The sequence below is a fragment of the Dermacentor silvarum genome, chromosome 6 (genome assembly GCF_013339745.2).
Source record: "Dermacentor silvarum isolate Dsil-2018 chromosome 6, BIME_Dsil_1.4, whole genome shotgun sequence".
Lineage (NCBI taxonomy): Eukaryota > Metazoa > Arthropoda > Arachnida > Ixodida > Ixodidae > Dermacentor > Dermacentor silvarum.
The window spans coordinates 38,979,951-38,999,007 of NC_051159.1; the positions used below are offsets into that span (position 1 = coordinate 38,979,951).

General features: G+C 45.1%; 1 protein-coding gene across 2 annotated transcripts in view; it reads right to left on the bottom strand.

The window, feature by feature from the left end:
- Nucleotides 1-568: 568 nt before the first annotated feature.
- LOC119455435 (kinesin-like protein KIF23) overlaps nucleotides 569-19,057 on the bottom strand; it is a 70,172-nt gene continuing 51,683 nt past the window's right edge. The window contains exons 20-25 of one of the 2 annotated variants that reach the window (XR_005192942.2): nucleotides 17,114-17,256; nucleotides 13,165-13,259; nucleotides 6,205-6,220; nucleotides 6,043-6,100; nucleotides 5,892-5,935; nucleotides 697-713 (exon numbers count right to left, since the gene is read on the bottom strand). Coding sequence is in view for 1 of the 2 variants with exons in the window: in XM_037716838.2 (XP_037572766.1) it covers nucleotides 698-713; nucleotides 5,892-5,935; nucleotides 6,043-6,100; nucleotides 13,165-13,259; nucleotides 17,114-17,256 (356 nt within the window). In the remaining variant the exon portion in view is untranslated. Of the gene's footprint in view, nucleotides 714-5,891; nucleotides 5,936-6,042; nucleotides 6,101-6,204; nucleotides 6,221-13,164; nucleotides 13,260-17,113; nucleotides 17,257-19,057 lie in introns of both variants that reach the window. The other variant, XM_037716838.2, reaches the window with a different exon arrangement.

Genomic DNA, 19,057 nt, shown 5'->3' on the forward strand with positions numbered 1-19,057 from the left:
GTTTTGTGTTTCGTGGGGAGTGTGGCGCCCATGAGAAGGGCAAAATGTTTTGTATGAAATTTCAGCTCTTTCTGCGGCGCGTAGCGATGTAATACATAGCAGACACGATCGTGAGCGTGCATTGTATGCACTGCGCTTGTCAGCTCAAAATGATCAGACCTGGTGATAACAAAAATGTTTGATTTGAATCACAAGACATCACCACGTAATATACCAAGACAATGGTATGTTCGTTAGTTTGCCTTCATTGTGCATGCTGAGCTTGGCGACAGCCACTGCCAGTGCCTGCTCCGGCTAAACTCTCAGCATCAGTATCTTGTCCTGGCCACCTATAGCTTGTTTTGGGTGGCCCTCATCGTGACCCTTGTCAATACTGTAGCACTTGCTGGTCACTGTAACTAATGGATTCTGCTGAAGAGAAAACACTTTTGCCTAAAAAGAAAACTACTCATCATTGGTATCATGTCCCGGCGGCTTATAGCTTGCTTTGGGCGGCAAAACATGATCCTTGTCAATACTGTAGTACTTACTGATTGCTGTAATTAATAGATTCCATTGAAGAGTCCACTTTTGTCTTAAAAGCACTTTATTTGAAGTATAAAAATAATTGCGAATCACTAAGATACACTTGTTCTTCTTCTTGCAGTTATATACAGCAGTGAGATTGGCACAGGTTGAGGTAGCAGGTCCGAAGGATTCACACTCTTGATCGTCTGTAAGAAGAAGCGAACGGGATATGAATAACATAGCACAACTAATGAGTACAGAAAGCCATAGCACAGCTCATTTTTGTCTAGCCCAGTCCCATGCACAATCCAACACAAGTGCATAGTTTGAGCGAGTGCTCAAACAAGGTACGTTAGTGCAAAATTCTAAAACCACATTGGCCGATTTCTAACTCTACAATTCATAAAAATTTCCACAGCCAAGACACCATGAAGGGGCTAGGAAGTGGGAAAAAAGGAGAACAAAGGAGGTCGGACAACCATTCCAGGTCCATTGCACAATATATTGTACCATACAGAATCCGCCTTTTTCACGGCGCTACGGCGCATGCGCCCTGCCCTGGCGGATTAGTCGCGAAACGTTTTGGAAGGGTCGCGCGTGCGGCCGTGCGGCCCCGTCTCGGGGAAACGTCCCCCAGAAAAAAAAAAAAAATGCGCTCGCACGCGCGCTACTGCAAGTGCAAACTCGTGCTGTGCACCTTGTTGAAACTTCACTGGTATAGCTCGACGTCGGTGCGGTACAGAAAACGTGCGTAGCGTAAGACTGCAACTCCACTTTTAACAGAAAGCGGCGAGGGCTTCGTCCAGACTGCACAGGGAACCACGTAGTTGCCGCCTTGCATTGATGGCTGTAATAGCAAATTTATCGATAAACCCCTGCGTTACACTTCGACCACACTTAAAAACACGTTGCTGACGAAGACATCTCGCAACGTCGGTCCTCGCTTGCTGGTAGTGGCAGCGTGTGCCCGACTTCACGTACTCGTTCAAGACGCGGTAACACTGGGTCGATACGAGACCGACAAGACGCGGACGCTTACGATTGGCCGACCATTCAGCACTGTGTCGCGGAGACCATTTTATCATACCAGGCCTACAAGACGTAACCGACGAGCGCGAGTTGTACTGCGACGGGCTTTCTTGTCGACGGCACCGATAAAATCAGCGTGCCGACCATCATTCGACCGAACCCCGCGCGATCGGCCGTCGAACCGATAACGCGATAGCCGCAACGCCTTCGTTGGTATATATAAATAATCGTGCTCAAAATGAGTCAATACGTGCCTACGAAGTTGAAATGCACAAGATTTGACCCTCTCAATCCGTGCACATATGTTTGAGCCAATGTTGATCCTGTTCAGCGGAGTTTAGGCCTGGCGCCGTCGAGTTCGCGCACCCGCTACCGGCGGGCCTGTACTGAAAAGTAAGCAAGTTAGGATGAAGGAAAGTGCTTTTATAGTCCAGTTCTAGCTTTAGCGATTTGAAATAAACTACTCTTCGCGTCGATCGCCGCGTACACAATAAGCTGCAAGCGGGGACACAGCGCAGTGCCCAACGCCTGTGCCAACATCTGTACGTCACCGTTCCCGTATAGGCTGCCGGTCGTATTCTCAATGTAGATGGGTCGGTTTTTACGTGTTGGCATGCTGACACATTTCTTAATTCCTGAGATGTACTCTTTATCTCTGCGTCAAACCCGAAACAAGAGACGGTACATTCGGTACAGCAGCATAAACAGCCGCTTCGCTCAGTTATATATACCAACGGTATCAGCGATGGCATCCGCGTTTTTGCAGGAGAACAACACGGCCTTTAAGTGAGCGCTTATGCGAGCACAGTTTGCTCTAATAATGTTTTATCACACGCGCAAACTATCGCGAAGTTAAAGAAAAGCGAGAATCAGTAATAAATTAACAGCCCAATATTTGTAACTCGATCACAGCTGCCATTGTTTAAGTGGCTCAGCCGCTCATACTGACTCGTCTCACGATGGAACAACGCGGCTCATATGAGCAGATATGTGTGTTTTATTCTACGTTTCGACATTACTTTCATATCAGCGCCTTTTCATATATGCACCTTTCCCCCATTTTTTGACGCTAACAACGATCTGTGGCTGTAGATGCCGATGTAAACAAGTGCGTCGCTTTGCTAAATCCGACGCGGAAGGCTGCGGAAAACATCTTATTTATGCGAAATGTCTAAAGAATGTGCAACAAGAATTACAAAAAAAGCGAGGTGCAAGTGCAGGAGTTAGCGCCAACAAACTCCAAAGCAGCCGCTACGGCAGAGGGAACTCAGCGTGCCTTTATCGGCCGCACTGTAAACAAAACAGCACACTCAGGCCTGCTCACCCTACATGTATAGTTGGTGAGTGCTACATGGCTTCCAGGAACGACATGCTGCCCCCCAGAAGCCATTAATAATTATTCGCAATCCACGAAACGCACAACCGATGCGCACTTAACACGGGCGCAGGTTCACAAATCAACCGGCGAAAGCCCCAGCCCCCTACCAAAACGTTTCCAGCGGCACGCGGCAGAGGGCAGCACAGGAAAATGAAAAAGGCGGATTTTAAAAAATTGCCTGTGGTACATAGCGTAATTGTAGCCTTTAGCTTAATTACAGGAAGTGACGGCCATTACTCTCACAGGAAATCAAAATGCACGACCTAATTATTTAACACTATTGCACTAATTATGTTTAGCTAATTACTTTACTAATATATAGCAATTTACAAATTGTAGAAGGTGAGTTTGCAAGGCATATCTACTTCGAACGAATTCTGAGGATTGCACGGATTGTGCCCTCAAACTTGCGGTAGAAATGCACTATTGGTTTTTATTTTTCAATAAACTGCCATTTCAGTGTTGAAGCACAAAAGTAACACTTTGGGAATGCATATCTTGAAACTGAGGTCATCATAAATGTTCATTCCAAGTAGATACACCCTGCAATGTCACCGGCTGCAATTAGTAAATTGCAACATGTAGCGTAAATTAATAATTTAATGTGTGAATTTTTTAAAGATTCCATTATGCCCTTTCTAGGGCAAGTAATGTCTGCCTCTTTAAGTAATCCAGCTCAATGACCAGAATTATGCTATCTGCCACAGGCAATCCGTTAAAAATTTCTGTATGGTCTAAAAAAAAAAAGTGACAGTTTCGTTTGACAGCCGAAGCACTGACTGCAATAGCACATTACAGTAGAACCCCGCTGATACGTTTTTTACGGGACTGTAAAAAAAAAACAAAAAAAACAAAAAACGTAAGAGCCGGGAAACACAAGAGCCGGGACACAGGAAAAATTGAGAAATGGGAATAGTGTTGAACTGCACACAATATTATTTTAATTCTTACGTGTGAAAAAAAGTCGTAGTTTCGTCTGAAAGCCGAAGCATCGATTGCGATATCGAATTAGTAGACAGCTATGCAAAGTAAGGTTAGTAATTTTAACTGGGATTCATAGCGCTAAAACGACACAAGGACGAGGACGAACACGGGACGAGCTCCCGTGTTCTTCCTCGTCCTTGTGTCGTTTTAGCGCTATGAATCCCAGTTAAAATTACAATGACCTACCAACACGCCCAAACTTCTTCCCTGCTAAGGATAGTAGTTTTATCGTCCGTATAAGCTAGTAAAGATTCGCGTATTAGCTATATTAGCAAGCATGGGGTCAGCGCCCACAGGCAAACATGAACACATCACACTCGATGAGCGTGGACACACGCTGTCAAATGCTGGTTTGAGGAAGCGCCGCTGCAGAAGCGACCGAAGTGACCTTCGTGCTGTTGTCTATCCTTCACCGCAAACTGAGTGCCGAGAACACACAGCACGTACAAAGCTACGAGCCGCCCATGCACCTACACTGCCTAGACTCTGCCCCCAACGCAGATCGCTCTCAAGATACTGCAGACACTCGCTGTCAGAACGCTAGCGTGAAGAGCGGCAGCAGCGGCGAGCGAATTCTCCTTCGTGCTGCTTCTCACTTAATTGCCAACTAGGTGTGCGAGAACACATCGCACACAAAGCCATCAGCTATACCCAGATGTATAGCCTTCGAACCAAGCGCAAATTACCTCCAAGATAGGACGCGCGGGGCCGCGCTCAGCCGCCGCAGTTGGAGTAGAAGAGGAGATGCGCACTAACCTGCCCTGCACCCCCGCCCCCCACCCCATGCGCACACATCTCCCCGTTCCGCACCTTGCGCACGTGAGAAGACAGCACGCACCCTCCTCGCATTCCCCCCTTGCAAGCACGAGAAGACATCGCCGCATCACACACCCTTGGTTCACACATCACCCTCGCAAGCTTTCACTCGCACCTACAGCATATGGTATGCGGCTGTGATATTTGACATCGAAATAAAAACAGCCAATATAGAAGGCTCCGCAATATAGTCATATTTGGTGCCTTGCGCTGCCGCGAGTGGGCAGCACAGGTACCATCACAGTTTCTTTGAACAACGGAGCTATTAAGCTCTTGGTTAGGCCGCGTAGTGCGAATAAAAAAGTGTGCTTGGCGATGACGTCACCGCGCGTTGCCTAGCAACCACCTCGCGAAGCGGCATGTGCTTCGCCTCCTCTCCGTGCCGTGCACATGTTGCCTTGACATGGCATGTTAAGGAGAGGGAAGGAGAGCATGCGAGCGGCGCACATTATGCTCAGGAGAGGTAAAGAGAAAATGAGAGCGAGAGAGAAAGAAATTGTAACAGCATCAACGAGGCACCGCGCAGAGCTGCTACCGACGCCATCCGCATTTCCTCGATTCCCCGCGTTCGCGCCGAATGTCCGTGACTGCAGCCGGCGCCTCTGCAGGTTTCGACCAGCCACGCCCCGGCAAGTGTGGAGGCGCAGCTTGGCCATGACGTCACTGGGGAGATAAAGCTCGCAGCCACAGTGACGCTGGCAGAACTCTCGTTGACGATGTGGCGAGTACATGTAGCCTCGACATGGGATGACCAAAGAAGATCCGGACACCCGAAGAAGAAGCCGCTCATCTTGAAGCGCGTCGCGCAGCCAGGCAAGAATCAGCGCGTCGGCGGCGAGCCGATTTGGAATACCGTGCCTAGCAGCACTAGGCATTTTCTAGCAAAACTTAGCCAAGCCTAGTAAAACCCGGAAGAAGCTACGTCGATCACCAGCTCCACTGTTTACTGGTCCAGCCTTGCACCACTAGTGCAAGCTGCCATATTTTTTTTTTGTATGCATTCGTCGCAATCTAGCACCGTAAATAGTCAAACGTGAACATTCACAGTTGGCTATTAACTTAGCACTGACGAACATCAGCAGAGTTTCCTACGTTTCTCTTTTTTTATTTCCTCTATCGACATGCTCCAATTAACGTCTCGCAAGCTACAAGAGCTCAGTTAAAATGAGGTACTTACTTTATCACAGAAGGATAAGCGTGACCTTCAACTGACACTGAGCACTGAAATAAAAAGAAAAGGAAAGCAACATAAAAGAAATGCAGTATTAGTAGCCACACAAACAACAGCCAAAGAAATCAAGGGATACACTGTGGCAACAGCCGCTTACACGAGCCGACACGTAGTCCTCATCGTCATCACGCACCACCCGCCCGCTGCTTCGCTTCCTGAAATTTAAAAAAAGGAAAAAAAAAAAAAAAGCTGTCAGAAATGGAGCTCCTAAAGATTACGCGAGCACACGCAAAGAAAAGTGAAGTTTGTAGGTGCTTACTTCTCACTCATTACATCTGAAAAAAAGGCACAGACAATTGTACACTTCATTAGGCAAGCAGCAACACTTCAGCGGGTTAATTTTCATGCTCATTTGCATGCTCATTTTCATGCTCGGTGCAAGCACAACCAACTGCAGGAGTTCTTAAGAGTGGAGAGGCTGTGAATATATGATACATTCTAGCAGCTAGCTCCAGCATCTTTGTACTAGTGAGTTACAGTGCACCTGTCTGTAAATATATAGAGGCCGTGTCATTTAATTTCAAAACAGTGTTGGAGGAAATTTTTTTTTCATGGCTCTGTTACTCTATGTACTTTTGCAGTGAACAGTACATTGAAGCATACTTATTTATTCTAAATTATACATTGTACATGCAGTCAACGACAGATTTTTCGGACAAACCCGATAATTCGGGCCCCTTTATCTGCCACGCACCCCATTGAGCCAATGTATAATGACGTCTGAAGTTCCGGATGCTGAAACACTTCGCCATTCAATTTTCCAGACTTTCTGCCACAGCCGCAAGTCCGAAACGGCATTAATCTAAGCCACCCCGCCACTATATTGATGGGCTCTCAGCCTTGAACCTGTGCTCTCGCACGCCAGTCCGCTGGCAACCGTAGCTGCCGCGTCTGAAATGATGTTGCAGTACAAGTTTTTAAGCTAAGAATATATCCTTGCTTGAAGCTATTATCACAGAAGATGTCAACAAATTCATACGATTATCCACAACTAAAAAAAGATTTCCTAATTGCAGCCGGTGACATTGCAAGGCACATCTACTTGGAACAAATATTCATGATGACCTCAGTTTCAAGATATTCATTCCCAAAGTGTTACTTTTGTTCTTCAACACTGAAATGGCAGTTTATTGAAAAATAAAGAACAATAGCGTATTTCTACCCCAAGTTTGAGGGCATAATCCGTGCAATCCTTAGAATTCGTTCGAAGTAGATATGCCTTGCAAGCTCACCGGCTACAATTTGTAAATCACTATATGTTTAGTAAAGTAATTAGTTAAACACAATTAGTGAAATAGTGTTAAATAATTGGTCATGCATTTTTCTTGTATGCTGTGTACTGTCGTAGCACCACCACGCTTGCACATATTTGCAGTGAAGCACTCAGATACACAGTGAATTTTTTTCTCTTTCCTTCATGCTGCATCTCGCCCAGACACATCACAATGAAGATCGTCAAGTTTGCTCGGCCTAAGGGGGGTTCTCGGTAAATTTTAGTATACACTGGAGCGGCCAACTGCTCAACGCCACAACAGCCTTATCATGCTCGGCGGTAGGTATATCACTCAGATACACAGTGAATTTTTTTCTCTTTCCTTCATGCTGCATCTCGCCCAGACACATCACAATGAAGATCGTCAAGTTTGCTCGGCCTAAGGGGGGTTCTCGGTAAATTTTAGTATACACTGAAGCGGCCAACTGCTCAACGCCACAACAGCCTTATCATGCTCGGCGGTAGGTATATGATATGTACAAGGGTGGACCCAAGAAAAATCTAACTGGCTCCATAGAACTCTTTGTAATTGTATTGCTATGCTCTTCCGGCTAGGTGGGTGTAGGTGGACACTTCAGTAGTCCAAGCTGGGGTCACTCTAAAATGTGGTACGGGTTTGTGGTGACAGTTTTCCCGACTGTTGTTGCGCTACTTTTGCAAAATTGTGACATCTGTTGGTAACAAACAATAAATTTCCTTCAAATTTTATTTACTCCTTGGAAAAAACCTCCAAAGGAGAACTTGTAATATATCAAACAACATTTATGAAGGAGGCACTGAGCTGCACACGAGTTTTAGAGTGGTTCAGGTTCTTCCAAGACGAGAAATGAGCATTAAAATCCATCCTAATCCTGGTCGACCTTCAACAAGTCGTACCTATGAAATTGTCAAAAAGATTCCACAAAAACCACCGAGAGTCGCCGCCACACAATTGACAAGATTACAGAAGCTGCTGGCATAAGTTGGAGCTGATGCGAGTGGATTTTGAGAACGGAATTAGGCATGAGACGTGGTGCCGCAATGTTTGTTCCCTGCCTGTTCACAAAGTTCAAAAGACAATGAACACTTGTTTGATATTGAGCCAGGATTTGAGAAGTCACATAAAAGTGACCCAGACCTCTTTCAAAGATCGTCACGGGTGATGTAAGCTGGTCATTAGGTATGATCCAAAAACAAGCAAGTTTCGAGCCATTTGAAGATGTCTTCTTCACAGAGACCAAAAAAATGTGACAAGTGCGCTCCTATGAAGACGATGACCATCATTTCATTTTGCTATTCTTTGGCATTTGTGCAGCAGGAATTAGCTCCTCCTGAACAGACTGTCAATCACCAATTTTACTTGGAATTATTAGGATGATTAAGAAATACTGCGAGAGGAAAATCTGCAAAATTGTGGAATGCGGGGGGGCTCTGATTTTGGTATGGCGTGGTAGTTTACTTAGCCTGTTAGGGATGAGCCAGCGTTCCCCACAAACCATTTCATTGAACCGAGCGCCCTGCAGTTTTTTTTCTTTATTTGTAAAGAAGGAAGTGCAACTAATGAAGGAAAGTTATCACTGTACGCGAGGTGAAGATAATTTCACGGGGGGCACTCAACAGCATTAAGCTTGAGGTGCTCCAGAGTTGCTTCAAACAGTGGGACAAAAGCTTGGACAAGTGTACTGACTCCGTTAGAGATAATTTTGAAGGGAACTAAGTACTTTTTGTCCCACATGAAATTCCTTCCCTTTTTTTTTTGGAAACTTTTTTTTTAGTCCTCCCTCATTCGGTACGCTTACACCGAGATTTGCCTTAAGGCTCTGTTGGATGTGGCGGCGTACGTTTGTTTCACCGGTATAGATGAAAAATTTTTTTTTAAAGTGCACAGCAATCCACAGCACAACATCAATAGCACAATATCGGTGCTTTGTAAACCAGAGCAGGGCATCCACACCCTATCGTTTGCTTGGCGTGGTGCGCTCACTGCACTGCTGTACAATCATAAGTTATACTTCGCATGGTAATATGAAGGTAGTTTGCAGTTACTGCAATCGAAGCACGCCTTCACGGCAGCAGTACCACGTATCCGTCGTTGCGGCATCGCAGTAGTGGTTTCTTCTTTGTGCAAAATTTTCTTAGATCTGGTCAAAACTTCCTAAACAATGCATTAACTTTCTAGATCTAGGGGTATTTCTAGCGGTGTGCAAATGTTCGATTCAGATCAATTAGATTTGAAAGGCACTTTTACTATTTGAAATATTAAAACCCCCGAAAGTTGCTGTTGTTGGTTTTTTAAGTCAGCTTCGCCACAGTACAGCCGTGTAATGCGGCGAAGCATAGAAACTATATTGCGGTGAGGCATATTTGCCATGCAGTGAAGTGTACCAAAAGTAAGAAGGGGGCACTGTCACAGGGCCCCTGCTGGTGCTTATGACTCCACACTGTGTTGCCTCTTCATGCATCTGGACAACACCAGCCGCCAGGTGGAAACTTCTGTGTCTGCTGCTAATCTAGCTAAATGCATAAAAGCTTGGTTTCCAAACTACAAATTTGGCTTAGTATCAAGCTTGGCAATGATTTTAGACCCTCGTTCTAAAGTAGTTGAATGCCACCAGGATGCATCAATGGCAAACTGGATCAAAAAGCTGACTTTAGAAGCAGCAAGGAAAATTTAAATACCAAGAAATAGATATGTCTTCAACAACGAACTTTCTGAAGAGGCTCCTTCCACATCAGCACTGCTAAAAGACTTTGGTAAAAGCTTATCAACCAGCAGCAATTTTCCCTAGCTTGTGGCACCAATTTTCATTGCCAAAAGCACACGTTGAAAGATACGTGCATGATGAAATTTTGGGCCAGAAAGAAAACCCATGTCAGTGGTGGTGTAAGCATGGTGCTCACTGTTGGCTCGGCTTGCGAAGAGATACCTGCGATGCCAGACACTAGTGTGTCCAGTAAGCAGCTCTTTTCGGTGTCTGAAGGAACTGTGACATGCAGGAGGATGTTGCTGCTCCACGAACATGTTGAGCAGCTATCCTTCCTTCATGACAACATTAAATAACTGCAGTTATGATACTGTCAAGCAAAAGTGTTGCACTAGAGGATTTTGTTGACCACAAAGCATAATTTTCCTGTACATTATTTGCTGTGCAATAAATTTGCTTTTATTTCTTGATACCTCTGGTTGGTTAAAAAGAAATGCATTTTTGCGAGAGCAATAGTATTTGTATTAAAAAAATATTTGATGCAATTCACACTTGGTTTTGATTATTTGAATTTGCTTCGAAATTGAAAATTTGATATTCGCAACCTCTACAAATTTCCCTATACCGTAAAATACCGATCAAACGTCACCACCCGTGTAAGCGCCCCCCTCCCACAATCTGAGAATTTCTAGTTATCGTACACTACCGAACAAGCACCCCCCCCCCCTCTCCAATTCTCTGGCGACTCGTCCCGGAACTTTCGAAACTGAAACTATGCCAGAAACCGTGCTTCTGGCTACGTTCTTGTCTCATTCGAAATCCAATCCAAGAACGGGCCACCTACACTGACGCTGGTAACCTTGACACTGGTGACGCTCACCATTTTATCATTGTTGTTTTACAGTGCCAAACGTGGCTGTGACTTCGCGACATGCATTCGTGCACAGTGAAAAAGAAAATCGAAGTCGTGGAATGGCATCGCCACAACGGAAAGAATGTGCACGCGACAGCTTGCCACTTCAGTCTAGATAGAGGATCCGTGAATGGGAGAAGAAATATGAGACTTTGCTGCAGCAGAACTTTGGCAAGGCCAAGCTTCGGCGGAAGTTGAGCAATGGAGCGCCGGTGTTCAGCGAAGAAGTGGATGACGCTCTTTTTGAATTTCTCGAGCGAGAAAGAAGCGCAGGGCGTGCTGTAAGTAACAGATTTCTTTCTGAAGAAGCTATTAAAATAGCGCACAGCTTGCAGTTGGGGAATTTTCTTGCGTCCAGCCAATACATCAAGAGATGGAAACAGCGATTAGGCGTTACAATGCGCCATGCCACCAACGAAAGCCAGAAGACACCCGAAGATTCCACGGAGGCAGCAAAGGCTTTTCGATCTACCGTGAACGCTCTCTGGATACGCCACGAGTACACCTTCTTCAACATTTCAAATATGCACCAGACGATGGTCACAATGGACTCTCCGGCAAACAGGATGAACAACGTGGTCGGCGAGAGCACTGTGCGAATCTGGTTGCCCCTGGAGGAGCTTCACGGTTGCATTGGCAGCATGCGCAAGTGGACACAAGCTCCCAGCTTTTGTAATTCTTAAGGAACAGAGCGGAAGAATTCCACCCGAGGCATTCATGAGTCTTCGCATACCAGGTGAGTGATGACCGTTGTGCACCAAGTTCTTTTTTGCTTGCTTTCAAAGCGGAGAGTAACGATAACGGAGATGGTCGATCACAGTGATTTCCGCTAACTTATTTATTTTTATTTTTGTAGCAAATGTCCACGTCACCGCATCAAAAAATGGATGGATGACATCGGACAAGTTGCAGGAGTGGCTGACCAGGGTGTGGGGGCCGAACAGCGATGATGTGCGGCGACTACTTTTGCTCGATCAGGCACCCATCCACAAAACACAGGCAACAAAGGACGCCTTAGAGCAGCGCGACACAGACGTCGTGTGCGTGCCTGCAGGGTGCACAAGCCTACTGCAGCCAGCTGACGTGCTCTGGAATAGGCCATTTAAGGCCAACCTTCGCCATACGTGGGAAAGGTTCATTAGAAAAGAGGAAAGAACGCCGAAAGGCAATTTAAAGAAGCCATCGCGACAGGATGCCCTTGACTTTGTGTCAGAGGCATGGGCCGCTGTCACGGAAGAGACAGTCGCGCGCTCCTTCAAAGGGTGCGGCATTGCTAACGCGCTCGACGGTGCCGAGGATGGTCAGCTGCATGACCAGCTTTGCGACATCTGCGCCGCGGCCCCAGAACTTCGCGAGGGCTTGCAGACAGAGTGCCTAGGCCTCGTTTTCGGATCAGACTCTGAAGACTCATTTGACGGCTTCGAAAGCAATTAAATGAATGAATAATAAAGCGTTTTAGTTCTAGTGCACTTTGTGTGTGTCTTCCTCTTCTTTCGGTTCCGTTTTTTTCGACTATGCATTTTTTTTCTGGGAAGGGGGGGGGGGGGGGCGTAGCATTTTTGGCCGCCATCTTGAATTTTGTGGCAGTACCGAACAAGGGCCCCCTCCCCAACATTCCCTGCATTATCCTCACGTCGAGGGGGAGGGGGGCGCTTGATCGGTATTTTACGGTAGTTGGCAGCACTGCAAACAGGGGATGTCCCGGGAGTCATTGTTTCAACAAGAGGTCTTGTCTTTGTCTCGCCAGCAACTGTTCTCCTTTATGGCATTTACTCAAACCCCCACCCCTAATGGGGGGAAGAATAATGTGCTGCATAGAGCAGGGCAAGGGAAATCGAAATGTGGGAAAAGGGGGGGGGGGAGGGGGGGGGGGGGGGGCTGTGATGGCGACGAAGTGGAAGAGCTGCAGTTTCTTCCAAGAATTAGGGGTATAAAAAAAATAATCTTCACACTAAAGCAGGCGTTCAATTATTAACCTAGTTTAAATAGAAAATCTGATGTAAGAATGAATAAGCTTTGGAGAGTTGAACTTTTCAAAGCCCACTTCTGGGCAGAAACTCCTTTAAGCCGTAATACACTGCTTAATGATTTGGCACATCTTACTAGCACCCGCAATTCACTTCTGAGGTTCTTGAAACACTGGTGTGAGTAATGTGCGAGAAAATTCAGTATCTGGATGTTCAGCAGGTGCGTTTCAGGCAACAGTTTACCAGCCTCCTTTCCCACCTACTTATTATTTAACTTTTTTTCGCCTTATCACCTATCACCAGGGATGTGCTTCAGACAGGGACATGCACACGCACACTAACAGGCACATAAACACACGCATGTAGGCACAGTTGAACAAACCTGAGCTGACTTGAAGTTGGCGACAAGTGTTTCACTGTCTCCACTTCGCTGAAGACAACTTGGGCCCCACCGGTCATGGAAGGGATGACATCTCCCTAATGATTCAAACAAAAGGAAAACAGGCACTTTCACAAGCTGCTGCAGGCTTAATAAGAGAGGTATCAGTGAAAAACCAAGATGTGATAAACAATTCACACTCTGCCACTTAGCATTTCACTACTAGTATCAGGACTGGAGTCAACTTTAGTCTGGAATAGTGAAGTGAATTGAGTAAATCATGCATGCCACATGGGACTTTGGCCTTTGGCTCGGGTTTATCTGAAAGGCAGTCCGTAAGAGTGAGCAATTTTTTAACTAACTGTTGCATAGTCAGTGGTGGTCCAGCCAGTTTAAGAATTGGAGCAATTTTTGAAGCAGGAAAAAAGCTGTTTTGTAGCAATTTAGGAGCAGCCACATTAGCATTTTGTAGCAATTCTGTAGCAGAAAATTTTGTGTTTTGGATCAGTTGGAGCAGGAAAAAAGCAAGTGCATGACATTTGGTGCAGCTTATTACTAGTACTACTAGTACGCGAAGCTTGGTCGCGAAGTCCGCGTCGCCGATGCTCAGAGTACTTCTTTAGAGCAAATGGACACAAGCAAGACAGACTGACGCAGCCATTCGCTCGCGTTCCCAAAGCAGAAAACCTTGCAAACAGATTTTATTTGCCTGTGTAAATATCACTTGTAGACTACTGAGAATAGTTTTATGCCATCAGACATAGTAGTGACTGGAAATGCAGAAAAACAATTTTGTACAACAACAATGCCTAGCTGCGGGCCCGAGGAGTCGACACTCGATGTGCTTAGTTGCGCAGTCCCAAGTGCCGACGCACAAAATGCCTAGCCGCGGGCCCGAGGAGTCTAAGCTCGATGTGCTTAGTCGCGCAGTCCGAAGTGCCGACGCGCGAAATGCCTAGCCGCGGGCTCGTGGAGTCAACGCTCGATGTGCTTTGTCACGCAGTCCCAAGCGCCGACGCACGAAATGCCTAGCCGCAGGCCCGAGGAGTCGATGCCCGATGTGCTTTGTCGCGCAGTCCCAAGTGCCGATGCGCGAAATGCCTAGCCGCGGGCCCGAGGAGACGATGCTCGATGTGCTTAGTCGCGAATTCCAAAACATAGAGTGCTGAAAGGCTTAATGCGTAGCCGATCGAGGATTCCGTGCACGAAGCTTGGTCGCGAAGTCCGCGTCGCCGATGCTCAGAATGCTTAGCGGCGGGTCTGTCCGCAAATGGAGGGATCGGCCACGCTACTGAGATGTCCGCGTCCAAGGCAAAGGTGACGCTTTGGCGCACTTGGCGCAAGTTGCACTTCGGTGGGCGCAAACAAGTAGAATTGTAGCAAAATGGTGCAAATGGCGCAGTTGGACCACCACTGATATCAGTTCTAAGAGCTTGAACTTGCGGTAGTCTTTCCCTATTGCAATACATTTGACGCTGCCAGGACCAACCAATCTGTTCGAATGACAGTCGAACCCGGATATATCGAACTCAAAGGGGATCACGAGGTAGTTCGATATATCGATAACTCGAAATATAAAATACGCCTATCTTAAGCTTATCTAATACAGTGAAATATGGTTATACGATTCTGCATAATACGTTTTTCGGGATAATACGTTTTATTCCCTTATATACCATTTCTTTTTCTTATGTTATTCAAACAATTATGTTTGAATAATACAATTTTCGTATGATACGCTTTATTTTCCGGTTCCCGTGAAGATCGTATCAACGAATTCCACTGTACCTCCGCACATCTTGGACAGTTTCGCCAGATCATGAAAAGTGGGAATTCACCGATTCACGGAACGTACAGAAGACATGACATGTCTTCTGTACGTTCCGTGTGTGCCGTCTATCTTCCGTGTGTGCCACGTCTATTCTCTGTCCTTCGTCTTTTGACTGGTTTTTACTATTCGACATGACAAGAACTTTATTTGAGTCCTGAGGAACGGAGATCTGGGGGAGCCGAAGAAATAAAGCTTTGTAGCTTTATGTGTTACGTTAATCCTAGAGCGTACGTGCCTCCTCTCCACGGAACAGGGGTAAAATGCCGCACGAGCAGCATTTTAGCACACCATCATCGTGTGCTGCGCTTCAGCGGATGTTTGTGATGTTTCACTTCGTGAACGCATCCTATGCGCAAGCGTATGGGTGCTATAGTGCACACAAAGTTATCAGCCCTCAGTGCGCCTAGATGCCTAAACTCTCCGCATTGCAGATCGCTTTCAATATAGGGCTTGCGCGGCCGTGCCATACGCTGCAGCCGCCAAAGTAAAACCTCTTGCACGTAAAACAGCTTACTTTCTGGCGAATTCGATATTTGGGACTCGGTTTATTCAGACCTGCTAGGCAGTCCCCCCCCCCAATTTTGAATGACTGCTCAACGATTGTATTGCGCCTATGAATATTGCACTTGATACTGTCTGCGGTACAGCGTGCAATACAGTCAGCAACCAGTAATTCAGTGCACTTCCAGTGGCAGTTTTGAGTTTTCTGTATTGAATTATTTACCAAAGTCACGTGCCATAACCGATGACGTTGCGGAGACATTTGTAGCAATGCCAACGCATCTTCATCATCATTTATTTTTCCCTTAAGGACCCCTGTCGGGGTATTACATAAGTGGGGGCTTACAGAAGGTAAGAATAGGAATAAAGACATGGTTACAGTTTCCTACAGCCTGTGGATTTGTTTTAGAACACAACTAAAAAAAGAAAAATTTAGTGGCACACTGAATACAATGCAAAATCAAATCAGCAGAAAAGTCACAATGTGAAACGACAATCGCAAAAGAAGGAAAACACAGTACGGTCATTATAAGGTTAGCATTTGAGGTAATCAGTAAGCAGCTGTTTAAAGATGATGGGCTTACGCTCGCTGACGACTCTGTCTCGCTGTCGTCGTTCTTTCGGGAAAAGAGCAAGCCTTTTTTTCCTGGAAGGCTGCATAGGCTGCTGTTTGAATTTTCAGCAGTTTTCACAGCGTGCATTGATGTAACACCTTCCAGACAATTGCCAGTGCATGGTCACACTACACTTGTCTCTAACATCCAAACCTTGCAAAGGGCCCTTTATTCTCAACTAGAATATCAGCTACATTCATGTGTTCTCTAATCTACATTGCCCTCTTCATGGCCCTTGATGTTACGCCTACTAGGGTTGGCAATATCGTTGAATGATTATTCAATTAATCGATTAAATGTATCCTGCAAAATGATTAATCTCCATCGATGGAGATTAATCTCCACTAATTGACATTCCCTCACTCTGTAAAACATGTGGTTCAAAATCCTAAACCAGTAATTTTTTTTTCACCTGCGCATATTGCAATTTCTTGCATATTTTAGTTGGACTTCACCATTCATTTTTGCCATTTTTCTTAGTTCTTGCTTAACCGTACAGCACAGAAATTCACTACTGCCATGTAGCTTATTTAATTCTGCACTAAGTGCCATTTTATCATATAAATTGTTTATCTAATCAAAAGCCACTAGTGCCAGCTATATTTAGTCTTTAACAAGTTAAAGATTATCCTTTATCAAACGTTTATTCACTGGTGTTTCAAACTTGGTTCTACCTCTCGAACGTTAACACAGGGCCCTACAAAAGTAGATAACTGTGTTTCAACCTTTTTAAAAGTGCCCAGCAAAAATTCCGATTAATCAATTTCGACAAAAAACCCTGCATCGAAAGCAATTAATCGATTAAAGGCTAAAATGATGAATGATTAATCGTTAGCCAAATAAAAAATTAATCGACCATCCCAGTGCCTACGGCTTTCAATTTTGTTTCTTGTTGCGTGGTCCTTAGTTTCTAAAGTTTCTTTGTTATGCTCAAAGAAAACATGAGCTCGATTCCAATAGGCCTAGAATGACGTGCATTCCACTGTGCAATGCAGACAGCCCTTACCTTGTAGAGCTGTTCCTCCACGTCACCACCTGCGTCTTGTTCCTGGTGCAAGAGTGCATACTTGGACGCCCCCTTGGTGACATCCTTCACACCCAGCTTGCCCACCGACTTCTTTTTCTTCATCACTGGCTGCATCACCGAGCCTGCACCCAAAGGTTGCTCAATAAGCCGACCAGAGGCGACTTGGCATGAGCACAATGAAACACAAGAACGTACAACACTGCTGTCAAAGAAAGCAATTTTGATCACCATAATTTCTTTTGTCAATGCTGATGCAAGTCATTACAGAGGAAAGAAAGATGGGCGGGCCTTGCTTATAGGAGGTGTGTAATTAGCATGGAGTGTCACAATTAAAAAAAAAAAAATCAGCTTTTTTCCCCCCAAAGATACATCATCATCAGCAGCAAGTTTTATACAAAAGCTATCCCACCAATCACCTTTATCTTGTGCAAGCAGACACCATTCTATGCTGGCAAATCATGGCAATACTGCTCGTGGTGAACTTTCACTTTCACAGTGATAACCATCGAAACACATTTGCAGCACAGCAGCTCTGGAAGGGGAGGATTTCTTAAATAATGAATTTCGTTACACTGAAGTCTGTTACATAGTGCTTAAATTCAATGACATTAGGGAACGACATTATCTGAACAATCCCACTCCATCTTTCATTTCAGTGTCACATCTTAAGTGTAGTCTTTGTAGTTAAACCGCAGCTAAGCTATTAATGTAGTTATACTATAGCTTCGACTATACAGTAATGATGGTAACAAAAGTAACACTTTAGAAGCAACTTCCGTGTGCAACCCCAATGCGAAGTTCCATGCTTATGCCCAAGCATGTACACATTAGGTATGACATACAGCTCTGACATTTTCAGCCAATTAAAGTTGCTTGGCTGTGCTTATTTGCCACCTTTGTCCAACCATTTCTAGAAGCAGCCTCCATGTGACATCAACCACAAATCATACTAGTAATTTATTCACGCCTTACAATGACTGTTCTGTCATCTTTTTTTCTCTTATTGTGGCTTATTGTGGCTAAAAATTATTGTGGCTAAAAAATTATTTCTTATATAAAATTTAAATCAATAAGTTACTATATACATAAAAATTTCCCCATGTTCACTTACATTGATATGACATCCAATCTGTATAGAAGAATGACAATGTTAAAGTTAACTGACTCTCATAGATTAGCACTGGTAAAAAGAGCTTCAGAATCTTGTTTCTAAATTTGATTTCTAACACAGTTCTCGAATAGAGAAAGTTCCTCATTCGATCCAGCCAAAGACAGTTAAGACCGGCTTGCATACGTACAATGCAACAACTGATGTTTCCCAACGAACACTTCTTATGCTTTCTGCAAACAAAAAATTTTGAGCATTTTTGGAAGTCACGATTAGACTTCCCAATTTTTGGTTTTAACTAAAACATGCACCGGGGGAAAAAAAAACTTGTTTTAGATTTCTGACCCAAAAAACATTTTCACCAGATCAGTGCTCCACCATTCTACCAAGGCAGCCAATGTGCATATTCGAGCAGAAAAGCAAAGAACTGCCAAAATATTATGCTATCTCGAAGATATATGCTATCTCAACGAGTGCGGCAGCAGCTTATAAAATGCAGCAACTCATGTCCACCACAATGTTAATCCTTTTCTATGCGCTGTTTGCCGATAGTCATTATGTGTGAAGTTCAATATTTTAATTGCGACGCTGTGCTGCGGCACCAAATGCGTATCTTGCAACCGAGCACAAGGGTAACTTGCGACGCAATCTCCCACGCGAAAGGAGCAAAGCGGGAAGGTAGCGCGGGAGGGAGGGAGAAAGGGGGGCTTTTACTCTGCCAACAAATGCGTTCTTCTACTTTGCGCCTGTGACGGCTGTTGGTGTTGTCCCGCGCATCGTATCTTGAAAGCAATCTCCACACGGCTCTGACCTTT